This window comes from Patella vulgata, chromosome 6 (assembly GCF_932274485.2).
Source record: "Patella vulgata chromosome 6, xgPatVulg1.2, whole genome shotgun sequence".
Taxonomy (NCBI): Eukaryota; Metazoa; Mollusca; class Gastropoda; family Patellidae; genus Patella; species Patella vulgata.
The window spans coordinates 13372394-13391510 of record NC_065884.2 but is presented as its reverse complement, the minus strand read 5'-3'; the positions used below and the strand labels follow the sequence as shown (position 1 = coordinate 13391510).

Sequence of the window (19117 nt, the reverse complement as noted above, 5' to 3'; positions counted from 1 at the left end):
CTGAATGGGTAACATTTTTTTTTCGCCAACCCTGTATTTAGCCTACATTCTTATATTTTTTTAGAAAAAGTTTGATATTTTTATCTCAGGAGCAGGGTAGAAATGGTCCCACTACTGCTTTCTTTCGTCTTGTACGACAAGACTCCGCTGCAATAATGATAATATGATATATTTAATTCTACCTAACAACAATTACGAAATAAAGAACAAACCGACAGATAAAAAATATCCACTATCAAACCCGAGAGCCTTTAACTGATATATTAATTTAATAGATTGATAAAATGGCTACGTTTCTAACACCCAAACCAAGAGTCACGAACTAAGCAATATTTGTATCATAAAAATGAACACTATTTTTTGTATGAATTAAATAGTCTACACATTGTATTCAGTACTAATTTCTTTCACATTCGTTTGATATGAAATCTTTGTTTAAAAATTCGTAAAAATCATTTAAAATCACCCAATATCATCTAATTTGTACTTGTGTTCGGTTTAAAGCTGACTGATTAATTTTGATAATGAGTGTCCAATTTACAGTATTTAATTCCCTGACCACCGTTCAAAAATTAATCAATTGGGTTGTTTATTTTTTAACAGTGATCAAGAAATTAAACGCTTGTAAATTGGACAATCATTATCAAAATTTAATGGTCAGCTTTAAACTGACTTTAAACGGTTTTTACGAATTTTTAAACAAAGATTTGATAGTGGATGAATGTTAATAAAGAAATTAGTGCTAAATACACACGATTAAATGATACCCGGATTATAGTGATACATCTAATACATGTAAATCTTATTAATGTTCATTTAAAATAGTATGAATGTTCTGGCTATACATCTAAATCTTATAAATGGCCATTTTAAATTAGTATAGGCTACTTGCTCTGGCTGCCATCTTAATCGGATTAATGTTCATTTTAAATTAGTAAACTTGTTCTGGCTATTCATGTTAAATTAATATTTTTTTTTCTGGCTATACATGTACATCTTAATCTGATTAATATTAAGTCCGGTGTTTCCAGTCTGGTCACTATAAGTGTTGGACGGGTGGCCTTGCGTTGAAAAGCCTCTTGTCGTATGGGACAAAAAACCGGGGTCTCGCATAAAATAACTCTTGTCTGTTGGAGGAACAATTGGCAGCAATGCGGCTCCCCTGGCAAAATCTTTCTCATACATTATCCCTTTTGGTGCAGAACCGCGGGACGTCACTCCACACTTTATTTCATTTCATGTACCTTCCATACTCTAGGCTATTTTTCAGCAGACCAGAGTTTGTGTAAATTAGTCTGTATGCATTAGGAAACTGCTATAGACACTTTCGAAAAAATCACACCTAAACCACATTAAGAAATAATTAATAAGAAGGTTTAGTATTTATTACCACTAGAAGCAGTGGCGTAACAGGTAGGGTGGAGCGGCAATCGCCCGCAGGAGCACGTATAAAGGACGCAGATTTTTCTTTTGGCGTTGGCCTATGAATGATAATACCCTGGCCCTTACCTTTAAATGGTTACCCCCTCCCATCGGGTCTATATTTCTATTGAAACGTAAGTGACAACATAAAAAGTATATTTTTTATAACACTTAAGAGGCACAGTTATTAAAATATTACATTTCGTTGCATTTTCTTCCGTTATTATGGAATTTCACAAAATTTTGTCAAATACACTGACACCCCCCCCCCCCGCCACACACACACACACACACACACACACACACCTCCACACACCCACCCACACACACCCACACCCACACACACCTCCCCCGTAACATAAAACCCTTGCGACGCAATCAACTTTATGTAAAGACTGGTGTCTTTTTAACTGTTCTGTTTTCTTGTATATTAATAGACAAGACAGAGAGAGAGAGAGAGAGAGAGGGGGTGTTAACGTCCACTCGACACAAACTAGGTCATTGCGCGTAGGGGTCTTTAGCGGTGGGAGGAAAGCGGAGGACACGGAGAAAACTCAATGACAGACCTTATTGTACAACGCGCACGCGCTAACCATACGCACCCCCCCTCAACTATAAGTAAAGGCTGGTGTCTTTTTAACTGTTTTGTTTTCTTGTTTATAGTATATTAATTTTAACCAAGGATGTGCTTTATACTTATCTTTTTTACATAGACAAATATAGTGGACGTATGGTAGATATATTTCAATCCACCAGATATACAATATTTATTTACATGTATTATAAATTATATTTTATTGCCTTTATTCTTCCTTCATTATGTAATTTAAGAAAATTCAGTGAAATAGACTGCAATTATGTTGACACAAATTAAAGAGTGTTTTTTTTTACCAGGAACTGGTCGCTATACCCATCGTGTTCTTGTTCTTGTTCTTGGGGTGACGCTCTTCAAAAAGGCCCAAGGCGCTGTCAATTCAAGCCCGATCGACATGAACATTGGCATGCTTCTTCTTGATCCAAAGTACGATCATACTTGTTTTAACAATCACAGTTTTTTTCTTTTGTAGTCTAATATATTTTAAATTATGTCGACCCGTGTGAAGACGCCAATGGTGTCTTTGCACCACAAATAAATTAAAGGGTGTTTTATTTTTTAACCAACAATTTTTTTCTTGTTTATAGTCTATTAATCTTAACTAAGGAAGTATTTGGTACTTATCTTTTTTGGATAGATAAATATATACTATACATACGTGTTGTATTTATGACATATTTATTTCTATCTAGCACATACAATATTTCATTACAGAGCAAAATAAAATATATTATCCACCATAAACCCAACAAGTAAAGCATTGTAAAGTCTCTTAATTCTTTCCATAATAATTTTTTTAAAAATATATATATCGTGAAATCTTTCAAATGAATATTTGAAAGAAAATCAGTCAATTTATATGTTCACAGTCAACTGCCATAATCGATAAGACCTGCATAGGTAAATATATATCTAGCTCTATAGGTATTATCTATATAAAATAATCCATTCAAATCCGCCACTAGAATTTGTGAAATAATAGCTCAGTAATTACTAACACAGGTATAATATTACAGGTAATTGTATAGTCTGGTCACGTCGTATAGTCTTTTATCTCGCACCTGTAACTCCGAGGATTATCTCAAAATAATTTTAACTTCATATATAAAACTCAACAGTAGTCAATGGTAGTTAATTAACTGTCGTCATAAATTGTACTTTTGTCGCCATTTGGATTAACAGATATTTAGGATTGGGTTTAATCCTCTCTGATTAGTTATTAATGATCGTTAGTTGCATACGGATTGTAACTACCCATCTTTTAAAAACGATGTGTATCATAGTCACATAGCGATTAATAACCATTCACTACAAAATCTCACAGACTTGCCTGGATTATGGACTTATTAAATTCAGTGGGTTATTTTGTCCAAAGGCGGGTTTCGTTAGTTTAGTTCATGGAGTGAAGGTAAATTGTTCGAAGTTTAAGATTTAGTGATTCATAGGAGATAAACATTTTAGTAGGAACAATCTTCGTGTGTTTATGGGATATTATTATTATATTATTTTATAAGAGACACTGTGTGGCAAGGGCGTCGTGAATTTGGATACATTTATAGAAGCATCAAAGGAGTGAAAGGAAGATGCCGGTATCCGTGACAGAAGCAACTTCAACAAAAGACCATCTTGTGTGTATCCTGCATAATCCTGAACCACGGACCAATAATACTTCAAATAATCGTGATGCTCTGCAAACCCCGAATCAACGCACTGGAACGGTGGCACCAACGATGGGAAGTATATCGTCTAATTCTTCAACACAGTCGAGTTGTGGTGATATAAGTGGGTATAACACACCACTTTGTAACATCGAATATGGTCATACGATTTCTGAATCGCTCGAGGAAGTGTCACGTGATTTAGAGTCAGACGATAATGGCGCCAATACAGCCAGACGATCAAACGAATCTATTGATAACGTCAACAGGAAAACATCAGTCTCTGTCACCATTTTAGAACCACCGACAAATTCTGAGAACAAAATTCGCAAAAACTACATATACTTAAGAAGTGCTTCAGAAAACAGCAATCGCAAGAATCTTTCATCAACAAGAAGTTCGTCTCGTTCTTCGTCTCGAAAAAGTCTCTATACACCGATTGGGAGTCGATCCGCTTGTCGTCGGCCAACATCAGCTTATGTCGACGGACAAAATATCAACGTGTCGGAACTGACATCCAGGCTAATGCCACAGTACGACACTCCACTGACAATTGCTGAATCTAAATTTTTAGGAGTCAATAGTATATCTGAATCTAACATACCAGCCAGATGTTCATCTAGTCATTCTGCCAGATCTCAAAGGGAGATAACTCGGGTAAGATTACCTATACTCACCTTGCCTAAATATATGTTGTTTTTTTAAAAAAAATAAAATTCTCACTACAAGTGAAGTAAATGTATTTTAACAATCCGCCAGACATTCGTACTGTGTCTCCAAACAAACCAAAAACACAACCCAGTTCATTTAGGCGTACTTAGTTTAAAATGTTAAGGTTTTGACCCGACAAATAATTTATATTACGTAACTCTTTAGAGACTGCACAGCACATACATCGCTTACTACCACCCCCTCCTTTACGTGATTTGACAGTACGTTTTACTTAAATTTATTGCTTACGATTTCCGTATATGTTGTATGCATTGTCTTGTCTTGAACGCGGGTTTGCACTTTGGGTTTCTTGTTATTTCTTGATGCAGTCCTCCCGTACACTATCAAAGCCCTCACCTTCATTTTTTCACTGAGTTGGACTGAAAAATACGACTATTTAATATAAACTTTGCTGAGGGGTAAATAAAACGCAGCAATAACACGATGAAATAGATTACTCGCTGGAAAAGAACAAAATAAGTACAATGGGAAGTTATCACAGTACATAGTAATGGACAGGTTTTTAGTCAAGCAGTTCATACCCCCCTGAAGAGTAAACGATGGCATTTCCTTGACAGATCATCAGATAGTGATTTGAGACTCGACAAAAGGTTTTAAGAGCCCGCCACACAGAATTAACCAGTTTTGTTCATTGAAATATATGTACGACTACGATCTTTGAATCGGCAATTTTGACAACGTTTTGAATGAATAATCAGGTCCATCGGAACAATTCAGCCCCATCAATAATTTTCAAATATTTGTTCCTTAGTTTAAGATCCCCCCCCACACACATAACCGAAGTTTGCCCAACTGCGTTATCATCTGTCCACAAATGAATATACCCCGAATAACCCGTGGTTCGCCAGTGGGTGTCTGCTAGGGACCAATGTTAAGAAATGAATAGAAAGTCGTGGAATCATGAAACAATTGCTCGAATTTAGAAAGCTCCATCCCTTTCTCCAAAACTACAGTATACATTCATAGAATACATAATCTCTCACCATGCTCCCCTTCCAATTTGATTGGATAATATTCGATTGATCTTAGTGCTTAGCCAATCAAAATTAAAGTATCTAAAGTAAAATTTCGTGAAACAGGGCCCAGGACTATTGGGTTTGTTCGTTCGTTCATTCGTTGGTATTAACGTACACTTCCACTTGTAGGCAATATGTATAACTTATTTTCAAGAAATCGTTTACTCCCTCCTCCCCCCACCCCAACTTTATTTTCCGATGCTAACAGACCATTTGTAGGTACCAATGTAATATCTAATAATGACCTATAATACATGGGGAGTTGGATGGCTGAATGGTTAGCACGTGCGCGCTGTATGATAAAGTCCGTCATAGAGTCAACTGGCGTGGTTTCGATTCCCCGGTTGTACGTGACAAGAAGTAGGGTCGCCAGTCCCAACCTTATGGGTTTTCTTCGGGTCCTTCGGTTTCCTCCCACAGCTAAAGACCCCTATGCACAAGCAAATTATGGAAATGACCTAGTTTGTGTCGAGTGGACATTAAATCCCAGCTCCCCCCCCCCCTATAATAGATACATGCTTATAAACACGATTTCTAAGACACCTACTGGGCAATAATGTAAACTGCAAATATCCTTGATTGTTACTCTATATATGAACTGAAACGCGACGAACAGTGTCAGCGCGAACTTGACTAAAATGAACCTCGTTCAGCTCATATCAGAGCTCTATTATATAGTTGGAACATAATGGAATACCAGGTCAAAAATGAATTATTTTCTTGGCTTTCATCTGTTAACTGGGCATTACACTCGAGTACTTAGGACTTAGACATATTTAGGCAACTGTTTACACGGTTTTCAATGATCTAATTCAGTTATAATTGTCTATAGGTGTATTGAAGATTTAATGGATTCACCCCCCTTTTCTTTAAACTGACAACTCGTTTAAAAAAAAACTTTAATGATATTGTAAACATAGAATTAATAGTTCATATGATAGGTTAAGTGTTTGTAATGATAAGGGTCGTATATACAGAAGTCTATTTTTGATCATAGTGTACAGTAAAGAACACGCCATGACAAGATAGTTATAAATATAGAGGTTTGTTTAACGGTATGTTAGCAACAACACGTCTAATATAACAAAGCTGTCTTATAAATTTTATGTACATTTTAAAGAGGTACAACAATGTTGGTCTCAATGTTTAGCCGTTCGGATGTGACGAAAAACTGAGCCCCGTGCACGTAAAAGACCCCTTGACAGTAAGAGTAAACCGTAGCGCCGCTGTCCTGGCAAAATTTCCCTCATGGCACACTGTATGGCGTATGACCGTCTTCATCAGGCCAGCCGGAGCAGAACATTTACGCCCCTGCCCATTTCATTTTTGGATCCATTAATTTTATCTGATAGAAGTTTGTTATGGCACAAGCCCGTCTTCATTAGCCCAGTCGGTGCAGAAAAGTAGGATGTTAAATCAAATTCATTTCATTTCATTTTGTATCCCATGGCTCTCGACTAAAAATGATTTTTTCCGACGTGGTTTCCCCTTGTTCCCATGTATACATTGTCGTGAATGTAAAAGATCCCTTGTCAGTTTGAATTCGATATAAGAGTAGGCCATAGTGCCGGTGCCCGAGCAAAATAGCCCAGTCGGAGCAGAACAGTAGGGACGTTAAACCCCATTTCATTTCATTTTAAAAATGATTTATGGCTACAATTTACATTTGTTGTATTTCTTAACGTTGTCGATCCAGATTGTATTTCTTAACGTTGTCGATCCAGATTGTATTTCTTAACGTTGTCGATTCAGATTGTATTTCTTAACGTTGTCGATCCAGATTGTGCATTTTGCGTTGTATATATAATTTTTAAGACCTAAATTATCTAAAATGCTGATGTACTCAAGTTGATTATTTAACATTTAATCAAGAAATTAAAACAAAAATTATATGAACGGTTAGAGTTGTTAAATTCATCATAATCTTTGTAATACACGAATGAAGAAAAAAAACCCCGGGAGGTTTCAGTTGGCGCGAAAACCCCCGAGGGAGGTGTGCGAACCACCCCTTGCAAATATGAAAAATATATTTCCTTAGGTTCATTGTAAGGTTTATTCTGGGCAAGTAACACAAGTTAAAGAAAGAAAATATAAATATTGATCCTTTTTGGACCAGGAACAAGGAACTGGTCGGTAACCGCTACTCATCTTGTTATTGTTCTTCTTTTGGTGAAGGGGGTTTGGATGGTGGAATGGTTAGCACGTGCGCACTGTATCATAAATTCTGTCATTGAGTCAACTGGCGTGGTTTCGATTTCCCGGTTGTACGTGAGAAGGAGTAGGGTCGCCTGTCCAACCTCGTGGGTTTTCTCCGGGTCCTCCGGTTTCCTCCCCTACGCGCAAGCGAATTATGGAAATAAAATTGAACCATATGTTAATCCCGAAATGACCTAGTTTGTGTCGAGTGGACGTTAAACCCCATCTCTCTCTGTCTCTCTCTCTCTCTGTCTCTCTCTCTCTCTCTCTCTCTCTCTCTCTCTCTCTTTCTTTTCGTATTAGAACATAATTATGTTTCAAACTTCAATCAAGGTATAATCTGATTAAAATACACATCCATATTTCGTTTCGTTTTGTCAGAAGTCAGAAAGTTGATTAACCCACAGGTCCGTGCACCACACGCCAAGAACTCGCCGTAACAAACCATTTAATTGGTTAATCCCTCACATCAACAAGAACGCGGCTTAAATAAAACTCTTCCAGATCCTAGTGTGGTAAAGACAAGTAAAAGGAAATTTTACAACCATAAAAAAACGAAACGAAATAGGATCTGTGTTTTAATCAGATTGTCAAGGTACGAATGCAGACAGACATTAATAAAATGCTATATATGAGAAACCTTTAGCCAAACCTCAAGTTTATAAGCCCCAATCAATGGTATCAAGTGTACAGGTTTAGAAAATTCCAATAATTAGTGTTCGTTGTCCAAGCGTAGCAAGAAATCAATGATCTGACAAACTGGCGGCAATATAAACATATAGATGTCTACAAGCAGAGTCGAAATTACCCAGTGAGCCCTTTTTCGTGTACTGGGGGCCCCATCCAATTTAACAGACAGTTAAAATGGGGTCAAGATTTTTGGGTATTAAAATGAGTTTAATACTGTTATGCAATGTTTATCAGAAAAAAAAAACAACATTTTAACGAATGACTGACTCTTTCTCTAGCTGTCAGCGATCAACAAGGAGTCAGACATTTTGAACTAATGCCCATCGTGAATTACCTATTGAAAAGATAACCCGAGAATAATAGCACGTACTTTATATCCAATCGAAATACAGATGTGACGTCATCCTTTGATGTTAGCACAACACAATGTGCCAAGCAAACATTATTTATAAAAGTTGAAATATCGGTTCCGCGTGACAAATTTCATTGAAATGCACGTGCTGGATAGTGTCTGTATTTTAAGTTGTTTAAAGCGGAAATTGCAAATTTTTAAGTTATATTTTAAAAATTTATTAAAATAACGCCTGATTAAAACACAGATCCTATTTCGTTTCGTTTTTTTTATGGTTGTAAAATTTCCAAAAACAGTCCTACCTTGTTAAAGAATAATTCTGTTAATCCTATAATTCACTATTGCCAGCTGAGAAATTGGCAAAAATATCATTTTCTTCTTCATTTTCTAACGTTTGAAAAAAGCTACTCCATGGTGGAGAATATAAAACAAGGGAGGTAATTGGGAGGTAATTGTGTTATTATTTCCTGTGTAAATGAGTTTTAAGTGCGAGAATGACACCTATGATCGTATAATTGTGAGTTGACAACCTATTGAGCTAAAGACGTAGAAATAATTACGTTTTGACTTTCTTAGAAAATTTGCAATTTCCTCTTTAATGGCCTCGTGCAAGACATTGCGTAATATATAGATATAGCCCTCGTGCTAACTAACGCACTCGTGCAATATCAATATATTACTAAATGTCTACACAAATCAAAGGGCTGTAATTTAACAACACTATCGGGTACTTCCTGTTCTGATGTTATAAATATTGATATTGTCACCAAGATATTTATATCGCTCATATATACTCTTCAAAATAAAAGTAGGGGATATTGAAATGCAAATACCTATGCAAGTTGTGATATGATAAATAGTCATGGTAACTTGAATGCTTTGAGAGTATGTTCACAGATGAAGAACTTATCGCCCCAACAGAACCACTGAGTTGCACATGCGACACGCAATAGCGCCATACACGTGGGAGGGGTTCATTGTCAAATTTGACACTTCAAGGAAAGGTTGATGAAAACTGCCGCATGCTGGTTTATGTATCCATGTTTGCTTTCCTATCGGTTCTTGCATAAAATTTACTGTTTAGAGTATCTTTGCTTTAGTATGTTACGTTTAATTTGATCGGGAGACGTGTTCGTCGATGTCAACGTCAACCGACAACACTGCAAGAATTGGCCGTGGCACTGCAAGAGCAGTGGGTCAGATTACCCCAAATCGTGATTGGACGGTTGATTAGGAGCATGCCACGACGAATTGCCCGTTTTCATTAGCCCGACTGCCTGCATAACAGTAGGACGTTAAACCCCATTTCATTTTTATACGCCCACATTGAAATGTGGTCGAATATTGTCATCGCCCCCGTCCGCCGGACCATCGGTCCGGCATTCGCAATTGCTTGTTAATAAGGGGCTAAGGTTAATGTCCGACTGACTTTAAATTTATATACAGTGTTTAAGGCCATGAGACGAAGACGTCTATTGATTTTCATTGATTTCCGATATTTACTGCCAGAGTTATGGCCTTTGTTCACTTTGAAAAATATTCTGGACGCTCTAGGGGCTAAAGTTAATATCCGATGGACTTTAAATTTATACACAATGTTGATACACAGAGTTTAAGGTATTCAGACGAACAAGTATTGATTTTCAATGAATTTTGATAACTTGAACAGCTAAGTCCATGATATTAAATGTTTTGTATACTAAACGTTAGTATGGGCAAAACAAATTCTAACAATTTTCTGATTACTTAATGATTTGTTTCTCTTAATCAGATTTTAGTGTATTTTAATTGTTTCATTATCGACAAAAGTAAGAATATGCGACAACTCTTGTTGACTGCCCGGACGATTTAGCTCATTGGGCGCATGTTTTGTTACCTGGCAACCTATCTTTGTATTTGCAATTAATTAAAAACACCCCGAAAAGAGTGTAATATAACGTAACTTTGATATGTACGTATAGGTGAAAAGGCTTTGTCATTATTTGGTTTTGATGTAATACAGGCATTTGATTGATAAAATAGATAAGAGAGAGAGAGATGGGGTTTAACGTCCACTCGACACAAACTAGGTTATTTCGGGACAAACACATGGATCAATTTTATTTCAATGATTCGCTTGCGTGTAGGGGTCTTTAGCAGTGGGAGGAAACCGGAGGACCCGGAGAAAACCCACGAGGTTAGAGAGGCGACCCTACTCCTTGTCACGTACAACCGGGTAATCGAAAAATAGACAAGAAACATACTCAAATAATAATAAGATAAATATATATTTGGTATGTTTTAATACACATGTCAAATATAATAACTATATAGTTAGATTGTATAGGGGGATCACATGGCTAAGTGGGTAAGACGCTGGCTCGCTAGCCTGGAGGTCGGGTGTTCGATCCCTGCATCGGCCGAGAAAGTTCATCCAGATTTTCCGGCATGGTTTCCCCTTGTCAGTGATGCAGGACAGAGGGACTGACAAGGACAGCTGTCTAGTCCTTCGGGTGAGACGAAAAACCGAGGTCCCGTGTATACATTGGAATGCACGTAAAAGATCCTTTGGCAGTTGGAATTCTATATAAGAGTAGGCGATAGTTCCGCTGCCCGGGCAAAATTTCCCTCATAGCACACTGTTTGATGTATGCCCGACTTCATTAGCCCAGGTTAGGAGCAGAACAGTAGGACGTTAAACCCCATTTCGTTTCATTTCATTTGTAATACACACGTCAGATATAATAACTAGTCAGATTGTATAGAATAAATGATTCAATAGTTTGTTCAAGTCCCATGTAAAAAATGTTAAACAAAACGAACTAGACGTGTAAAGAAACCTCTATACAAGATTCCACTAACAATATCTCCTGTAGAAACGTCCACAACACACATATATCAATGTCAACCATATACGCTTTTAATATCTACCCACGAATTGCAAATTCTTTTATTAAACTGTTATAGTAAATAATAGGAAAGGTTATTGTCTGTCGCTGATAGAATATTGAATAGTTGTTTTCCATTTCTTACAAATATTCTATTATCTTTTATGAATGTCCTACTGTACGACAATAAAAAAAACCCAGCGAGACGTTTCACTGGGTTATGATTGGATACTTAGTTACATACAATAGGTATATGTAAACTCATATCGATAAGTTGTGCTTTCATTTAACTAGCTGTACCTTCATTACATTTCTTCATTTATGACCTGTTTCTGTCAAGGGATTTAATGGTGCATCTTTCTGCCGTGTCATATTAACGCATATGGAGATTAGTTAAAAATTTAAGAATTTCGTGTATTCGATTTTTTTTCTTAAAAGTGGTAAAGTGTTGAGGTAATTATAAAGAACTTTCGAGAAGTGGAAATTAATGGAATGACTGCCGGGCTCGCGACTGTAAAATGATACTTTAATTATTGTCTGCGCATATCTATCGTAATCAATTAAAAGTTTGTTATTTATAATTGACATGCAATTGACATGCAATTGACATGCAATGGAAGCTTTTAAGAACTCTCTGAATTATTTAAAAGAACGAGTTGTTCAGTTTGTTCTTAGAGAATCTTGAGAGCCTAGCATGTTATAATTCAAGTGGACGTATTCATTTGTCGTCTGCTTTACGACCGGATATCGGCCATCTTAAACCCATGACGACTGCCATTCGTGGAGAAATTCTGGAACTATTCATCTTGGTTGACAACAACACGTATAAGTAATGACCCCAAGTCTTTGACATGAATCTTAATGGGTTTTTATGAAAGGAATTCAATAACAAGGATATTCCTAATCATGAAAGAACTGGTCTTGGAATAAGAAGTAGCCGCTATGTAAACTTTGTATGTGGTTGAACAATGGTCGGGAACAAGCGAGGATGTGAAGTGAAATCAAGTTTTAACCTGCGACCAGAAAACAGGCCTCTGCATTGTGCAGCTAATTTCAGTTTTTGTTGACTTATAGTGTGCAGTGTAGCATTCGATTGGTATCGATTTTCTTAAAAACAGATTCATTTTCTTGTTGGCCAATAACTGATTCATTGTTATTAATACGTTTAGGATTTGAGTTAGATATTTAAATTATTTGCTTCGGTGATCTTTATCAAGATGGACGATTTTCCGGACTTCATCAAGGCTAAACCCAAAACAAGGGTTTCAGCTTTTGTACCAATTCATGAAGTGTCCATGAGTCTGCCTAATGGCTTCGCTAAGGTAAGATACACTCTCATAAAACATATTCTGTTTTAAAAGTAACTTTTGTTTTAATCATATTGTGAGACTGAACCGCTTAAAGTGAGTTTCGGCGTTTCAAAATATCTCTTATCTCGTTTTGCAGTCTTCTGGAAAAATGAAATGAAATGCAATGGGCTTAAACGTCCTACTGTTCGTCTCCGACTGGGCTAATGAAGACGGGCATAAGCCATACAGTGTGCTATGAGGGACATTTTGCCCGGGCAGTGGCACTATGACCTACTTATATATCGAATTCCAACTGCCAAGGGATCTGTTACGTGCACGTCAATGTATACACGGGACTTCTGTTTTCTAGTCCGATCCGAACGACTAGACAAGGGGAATTCACGTCGGATTGAAACTTCTCGGCCAGAGCAGGGATCGTACACGCGACACGCTATGCCTGTCTACCAATTAGATACAAATCTGAATAAAATATTGCTTATGAAGTAAGAAATAAAGGTAACAAAATTTGGAAAGTTTCAGGTTGTTGTTTCCATATTGAATTTTAATTTCGAATGAAGAACCTTTATAAATATCAGTGTTGACATAATATACTTGAATATTACTCGACTCTTTATCAAAACTTTTTTTAGTAATTTATTGTATAACGACAATATAACATTAAGTATATCAAGCCCATAAAAAATGCAGAAGTAACCTGGGACATCAAAGGGAATCAAGGGTCATCCTTCTTAAAGATGCATTATGTAAGAGCTAAATCTGCCTAATGCAGATCTTTCCTTTGGCCCCTCAAATGTTATATAATTCATTAATTAGACATTTAGGCACATGCCAAGCCCATAATCATATCTCTAGACCATCGGATGGTTTTGATTTTCAACATATTTAAAGTAGCTAAGTCTCTAACTCAATATCATCTAAAACCTTCGACAATGAAAACACGAATTATTTGTCAATTTTAATCAACATTGTTGTTGTGATCTTACCGGAGAAAGATGGGCTTCTGATATCCAATATTTAAGACAAAATAAACATTTTACGATTGGTACACGAATCGTGTACCATTATGCGTTTCAGCGCAATTTGTAACAAGCGACTCGAAGAACAAGGTTAGACATATGCCACAAGTCATGTCAAACGATGACCCCATATTTTTATCTGGAGAACATGCGCAATAAATACTATCGGTGTAGACTGGAATAACCAGACGCCAGAGATTGCCATTGAATTGAGACTTCTGGCGTATTTCGCCGAACAAAGCTGCTTTGAAATTAGAGTAAAAACGGAAACGATTGAATGTAAATCAGTTTATTTACATTCATATTACATTATTATATACGTTGCGACCCATTTGTGTCAATTTGTAGGTCCTAAATATTAGCGATTTAGCTCCTTTAAACACGATTGTTAGTTATGGACAATTGAGACTTTGTTTATCATCGTAACAACGGTGGCAATGGCAATCGAGACTACATTGCTCTCCCAACGGCCATAACTCCTCTCAGAATGAAGTAGTTTGACTGAAATTGTCAACATATTATTTTTTTTGTTATCTATTTTTTTAACTATTATAGCGAGGACTGTCAACTCTTTATCTAAATCTTACATAATGCAGCTTTAAACTAGTAAAATAAAAAATAAAACAAAGGTGAAACTGAAATTCCAAAAAGACAGATTTCGCCTTTCAAATTCGGAAAATCAACAGACCGCTCAGTGAGCAAGACGCTGGCATATTAACCAGAAAAAATTGGGATATTAAACCCCATATCAATTGCAGTGTAAGATTAAAATGCATAAGATGAACGCGATTAGCGATTAGGGTTTGGCAAAAGAGGTAAAAATCATCGATTCTTTTGGAATCTTCGACCCTCGGTCCTTCACTATGGATATTTTAGTTATTGGTGAACGCCCAACCTTTCTATTTTAAGAATATGATATGTCGATTTATATGATAAAAATAATATGGTCTTCCATTCAATTTGTTTACATTATATTGTCATTAGCCCAGTCCATGTCGACAAGTGAATGATCATGTGACCGATTTGATTGATAGCTAATCTGTTTAATAATCAATCAGTGATCCTATCAATGAAAATATATTTTACCTTCTTCCTTTAACATACCAAGTTGTCCCAGTTTGGAATGAACCATAAACTTGCAGATTAGATAGGTTACATTGTCGATAGGACATCATGCATGGGACAATGATATGACCTACCTTGTTGTTACAACTTGGAGAGAGAGAGAAATGGGTTTAACGTCCACTCGACACAAACTAGGTCATTTCGGGACTAACATATGGTTCAATTATATTTCCATAATTCGCTTGCGCGTAGGGGTCTTTAGCAGTGGGAGGAAATCGGAGGACCTGGAGAAAACCCACGAGGTTGGACAGGCGACTCTACTCCTTGTCACGTACAACCGGGTATCTAAACCACGCCAGTTGACTCAATGACAGACTTTATGATAGTTACAACTTGGACCACTTTGTAAGATTTTTCCTTTTAATTAGGGCAATACCCCCGTATATGTCATGCCTAGGGAACTTTTCTCTCATTAAGATTTTCTTTTATAAGGCCGTGATGGCGCCAAAACAGTTGCCACCCCTATCCGACAGACATAAAAAATTCAAATATTTATTCGAAGCAAACCATATCCCAGCAATATGAGTCAGATTTCCCAGTTTAAATTGAAAGTTAGAGTATATATATTGATTGTGTTCCGTATCCATGGCAAACTCCTAATCACTTATTTAAAGAACTGCAATCTCAATAAATGATAATGATTTATATAACTTTTGAATCCAAAATAAAGACCTACAACAGGCGAACTTGGATACTGAGTAATGCATCTTTAAGGAAACCTAGTTTTGGAATGTCTGAAAGACATAGAATATAACGACCTTGATGCTTTCAAATTACCAATTCAATAGTTATAATGGCCATGTTTCTTGGGATGATATGTAGGCAGTGTTCTGGTTGAGTACAAGATGATTGCTAAGAACATAAGATCAATACAATGGAATGAATATTGTGGTCAAGTAGGTTTAACACGAATCTGTGAGAGTATTTGTCAACTTTATATCTTAGAATAATATTACTGTATGATGACAAACACAGATGGTAATTGCAAACAATAAATAAATGATGATGATGGATGTGATGTCTGTCACGATGAAATAGATAATAAGCAATCTACACTACATTTTTGTAAAAAAAACTTCAAACATTCATAACTTGGCCTAGAATAAATTAGTTTGACTGAAATTTTCATTATATTCATTTTTCATTATCTTTCTTTTAAAACTTTAATAAAATGAACGATCAGCTCTTTATCTAAATTGAGTCAACTGGCGTGGTTTCGAATCCCTTGTACGTGACAAGGAGTAGGGTCGTCTGTCTAACCTCGTGGGTTTTCTCCGGGTCCTCGGGTTTCCTCCCACTGCTAAAGACCCCTACGCGCAAGCGAATTATTGAAATAAAATTAAACCATATGTTAGTCCCGAAATGACCTAGTTTGTGTCGAGTGGACGTTAAACCCCATTTCTCTCTCTTTCTCTCTTTATCTAAATCGTACATAATTGATGTAAAATATTGTGAGTGGAGATTTTAATAGAACTACATGGATAATGCCTCTGGTTCACACCTCGGTTTGGGATGATAAAAACTGTGATTTTAAAACGCCGATTTCCACTTGTCAGATGTGGCACCTGTGGGTATGAAACGTAAATTACTATTTAGTCCTTCATATGGCATATCAGCCGAGCCCCCGACCCTTTGGAATTCGATGAGAAGGCGGAAATTGTCCTACCCGCCATTGGACACTAATTGTCCTAAATTTTCTGTTGAAAAGGCGCTGTACATGCCTAACCACCTGCCTAACGAGTCACCGCGTGTAAGTGACAATGTATGGGGAAGTCTGTCCAACCTATTGGGTTTTCTCTTTCTCTCTGGTCCATAATTGTCAAACAGTGTTGTGAGGTAGGGGGTCCTTCAACGCACTTACAAAATGACCTATAAAATTCAAATTGTTGCTAGCACTCACCGATCCTTTCCATCGTCTATTTTACGACTTTTATTTTTATCAGACACTTAAAGAATCAAAGCATCGCCATATTGACTCACCACGTGTACAATACCCTCTCCTTTCCCAGGCAATTATAGACATTATCACATGTGCAAGTTTCGTATTATCAACATTTATAAGTAATTTGAAGCGGACTATAAAAGCGTCAGTTTAATTTTACAATATGATTGGAATCTTAACTTAGCTTATAAGAAAGACAATTGAGTATAAAAATGATCTTATACTGTAATAAAATTGTATGATAGATTATATGCGAGTCGTGTGCTATCTTGACACGATTTTTATTGTAACTTGTTTAACTTGCCAACAAGCCATTATAGATATATGTCTATATTTTTACACTGAATGTAAACATTTTAACTATACCGTTACCATGATTTATCTTTATGTAGTAAATTACTACAGGCAATATTAAAGCTATGGTGGATAAGTGGGTAAGTCGCTGGCTTGCTAGTCTGGAGGTCGCATGTTCGATCCCTGCATTGGTCGAGAAAGTTCATCGGATTTTCCGACTTGGTTTTCCCCTTGAGGGCCTGGCAAGGACAGCTATCTAGTCGTTCGGATGGGACGAAAGACTGAGGGCCCGTGTATACATTGGCGTGCGCGTTAAAGACCCCTTGGCAGTTGGAATTCTATATAACTCATTGCACACTGTATGACGCATGCCCGTCTTCATTAGCCCATTCGGAGTAGAATAATAGGACGTTAAACCCCATTCTATTCCATTTACAAGCAATATTAAAGCCTCACTGCGTCATTTTAGCGCTATATAATCCCTTGCAAACTACAATAATGTGAAAGCTGGACCTCTAATATGTATATCTATCCAAAAGTGGTTCAATTCTGTTCCGTGTTTACAAAGATATGTTGAATTGAAATTTCAGCAATATACGTTGCTCGCTATGTAATATGCCTGTAGTTTCTGTTGTTTGCAATGGTGGAGTAACAATTTCGTAAGCCATCGACACAATATACATTAAAGAAATTAAATACCTACACTTAAAGGTACATTATGGGAGATAAGATAAAGAGCTGGCAGTTCTCGCTATAATAGTTAAAAACTAGATAATGTAAAGGCAATTTGCTGAAAATGTCAGTCAAATTGATCCACTATGAGCCGAGAATTAAGCGATTGAAATTTCGGCCTGGCCTCGATCATCATTACTAAAGTCTGTACGATAAAAAAAAACATAGTCTCGATCATCCATTTCATGATTAAATTATGAATGGAAGTCGAGCAGCAAATGGGATCATAATCCAGTAAATATCGCAGGCTAGCGATGCCACCGAGAGTTGATTATGGTCTGGATGAGTTAATTAATGTCTAATTAATAATTTAGAAAACATTTCAGGCCTAAAGAAAGATCTGCAATTGGCAGATTTGGCTCTTGCATAATGTATGTTTAATGATGCACAAGACGATGGGGTGTTCCCAATATATTAATTCAGTCGTCCCAGACAATTTTCCTAAAATGTAAATTGGTCTTCGATTGTAAACCAAAAGTCAACAAATATTGCCGAATAACCGAATTACTAATATAACTATTAGTCATAGCCAGTGAAATGTTGACAAATCATACCACTCCCATGATGGATTGTTGTCTCCCTTACATCGATGGACAGCGATTACCTAAACTACTTATTTTGGTTCAATTATTCTTTATTGCAATATCAAAATTTCATTTAAGTTCTCGCATGTCCAATCAGATTAAAACACAGATCCTATTTCGTTTCGTTTTTTTATAGTTCAAAATTTCGTTTTATTTGTCTTTACTACACTAGGATCTGGAAGTGTTGTTATACAACCCTTTTTCTGGTTGATGTGAGGGATTAGCCAATAAAACAGTTCTTGGCGTGCGGTGCACGGAACTGTGGGTACCCCACTAGAAACATCAACGCTGAATGGTTAATCAAATGTCTAACGTCATGACCCCTGACGCGACCTTCCACTACAACTGGTTAGATCTTCATGTTATGAAAAAAACAAACGGAACGAAATATAGATCTGTATTTTAATCAGATTGTCGCATAACTTTCTATCCTCTTGTCTACTAACTTAACAGTTTAAGAAAAGACGTGTAAGTCACTTTAAAACAGTAATAATAATAGATTTGCTTATCCCTTTAAAGGTAAAGGTGAAGGTCGCCTAAACTTAATCATAATACATACCCTATTAAAATAGACTTCTGTGTTGAA

General features: G+C 36.6%; 1 protein-coding gene across 1 annotated transcript in view; it reads left to right on the top strand.

Moving 5' to 3' along the window:
• The first annotated feature begins 11880 nt into the window (after positions 1 to 11880).
• LOC126825248 (uncharacterized) overlaps positions 11881 to 19117 on the top strand; it is a 44007-nt gene continuing 36770 nt past the window's right edge. The window contains exon 1 of the mRNA XM_050554818.2: positions 11881 to 12850. Within this exon, the coding sequence (XP_050410775.1) occupies positions 12746 to 12850 (105 nt within the window). The 5' untranslated portion in view covers positions 11881 to 12745. The remainder of the gene's footprint in view (positions 12851 to 19117) is intronic.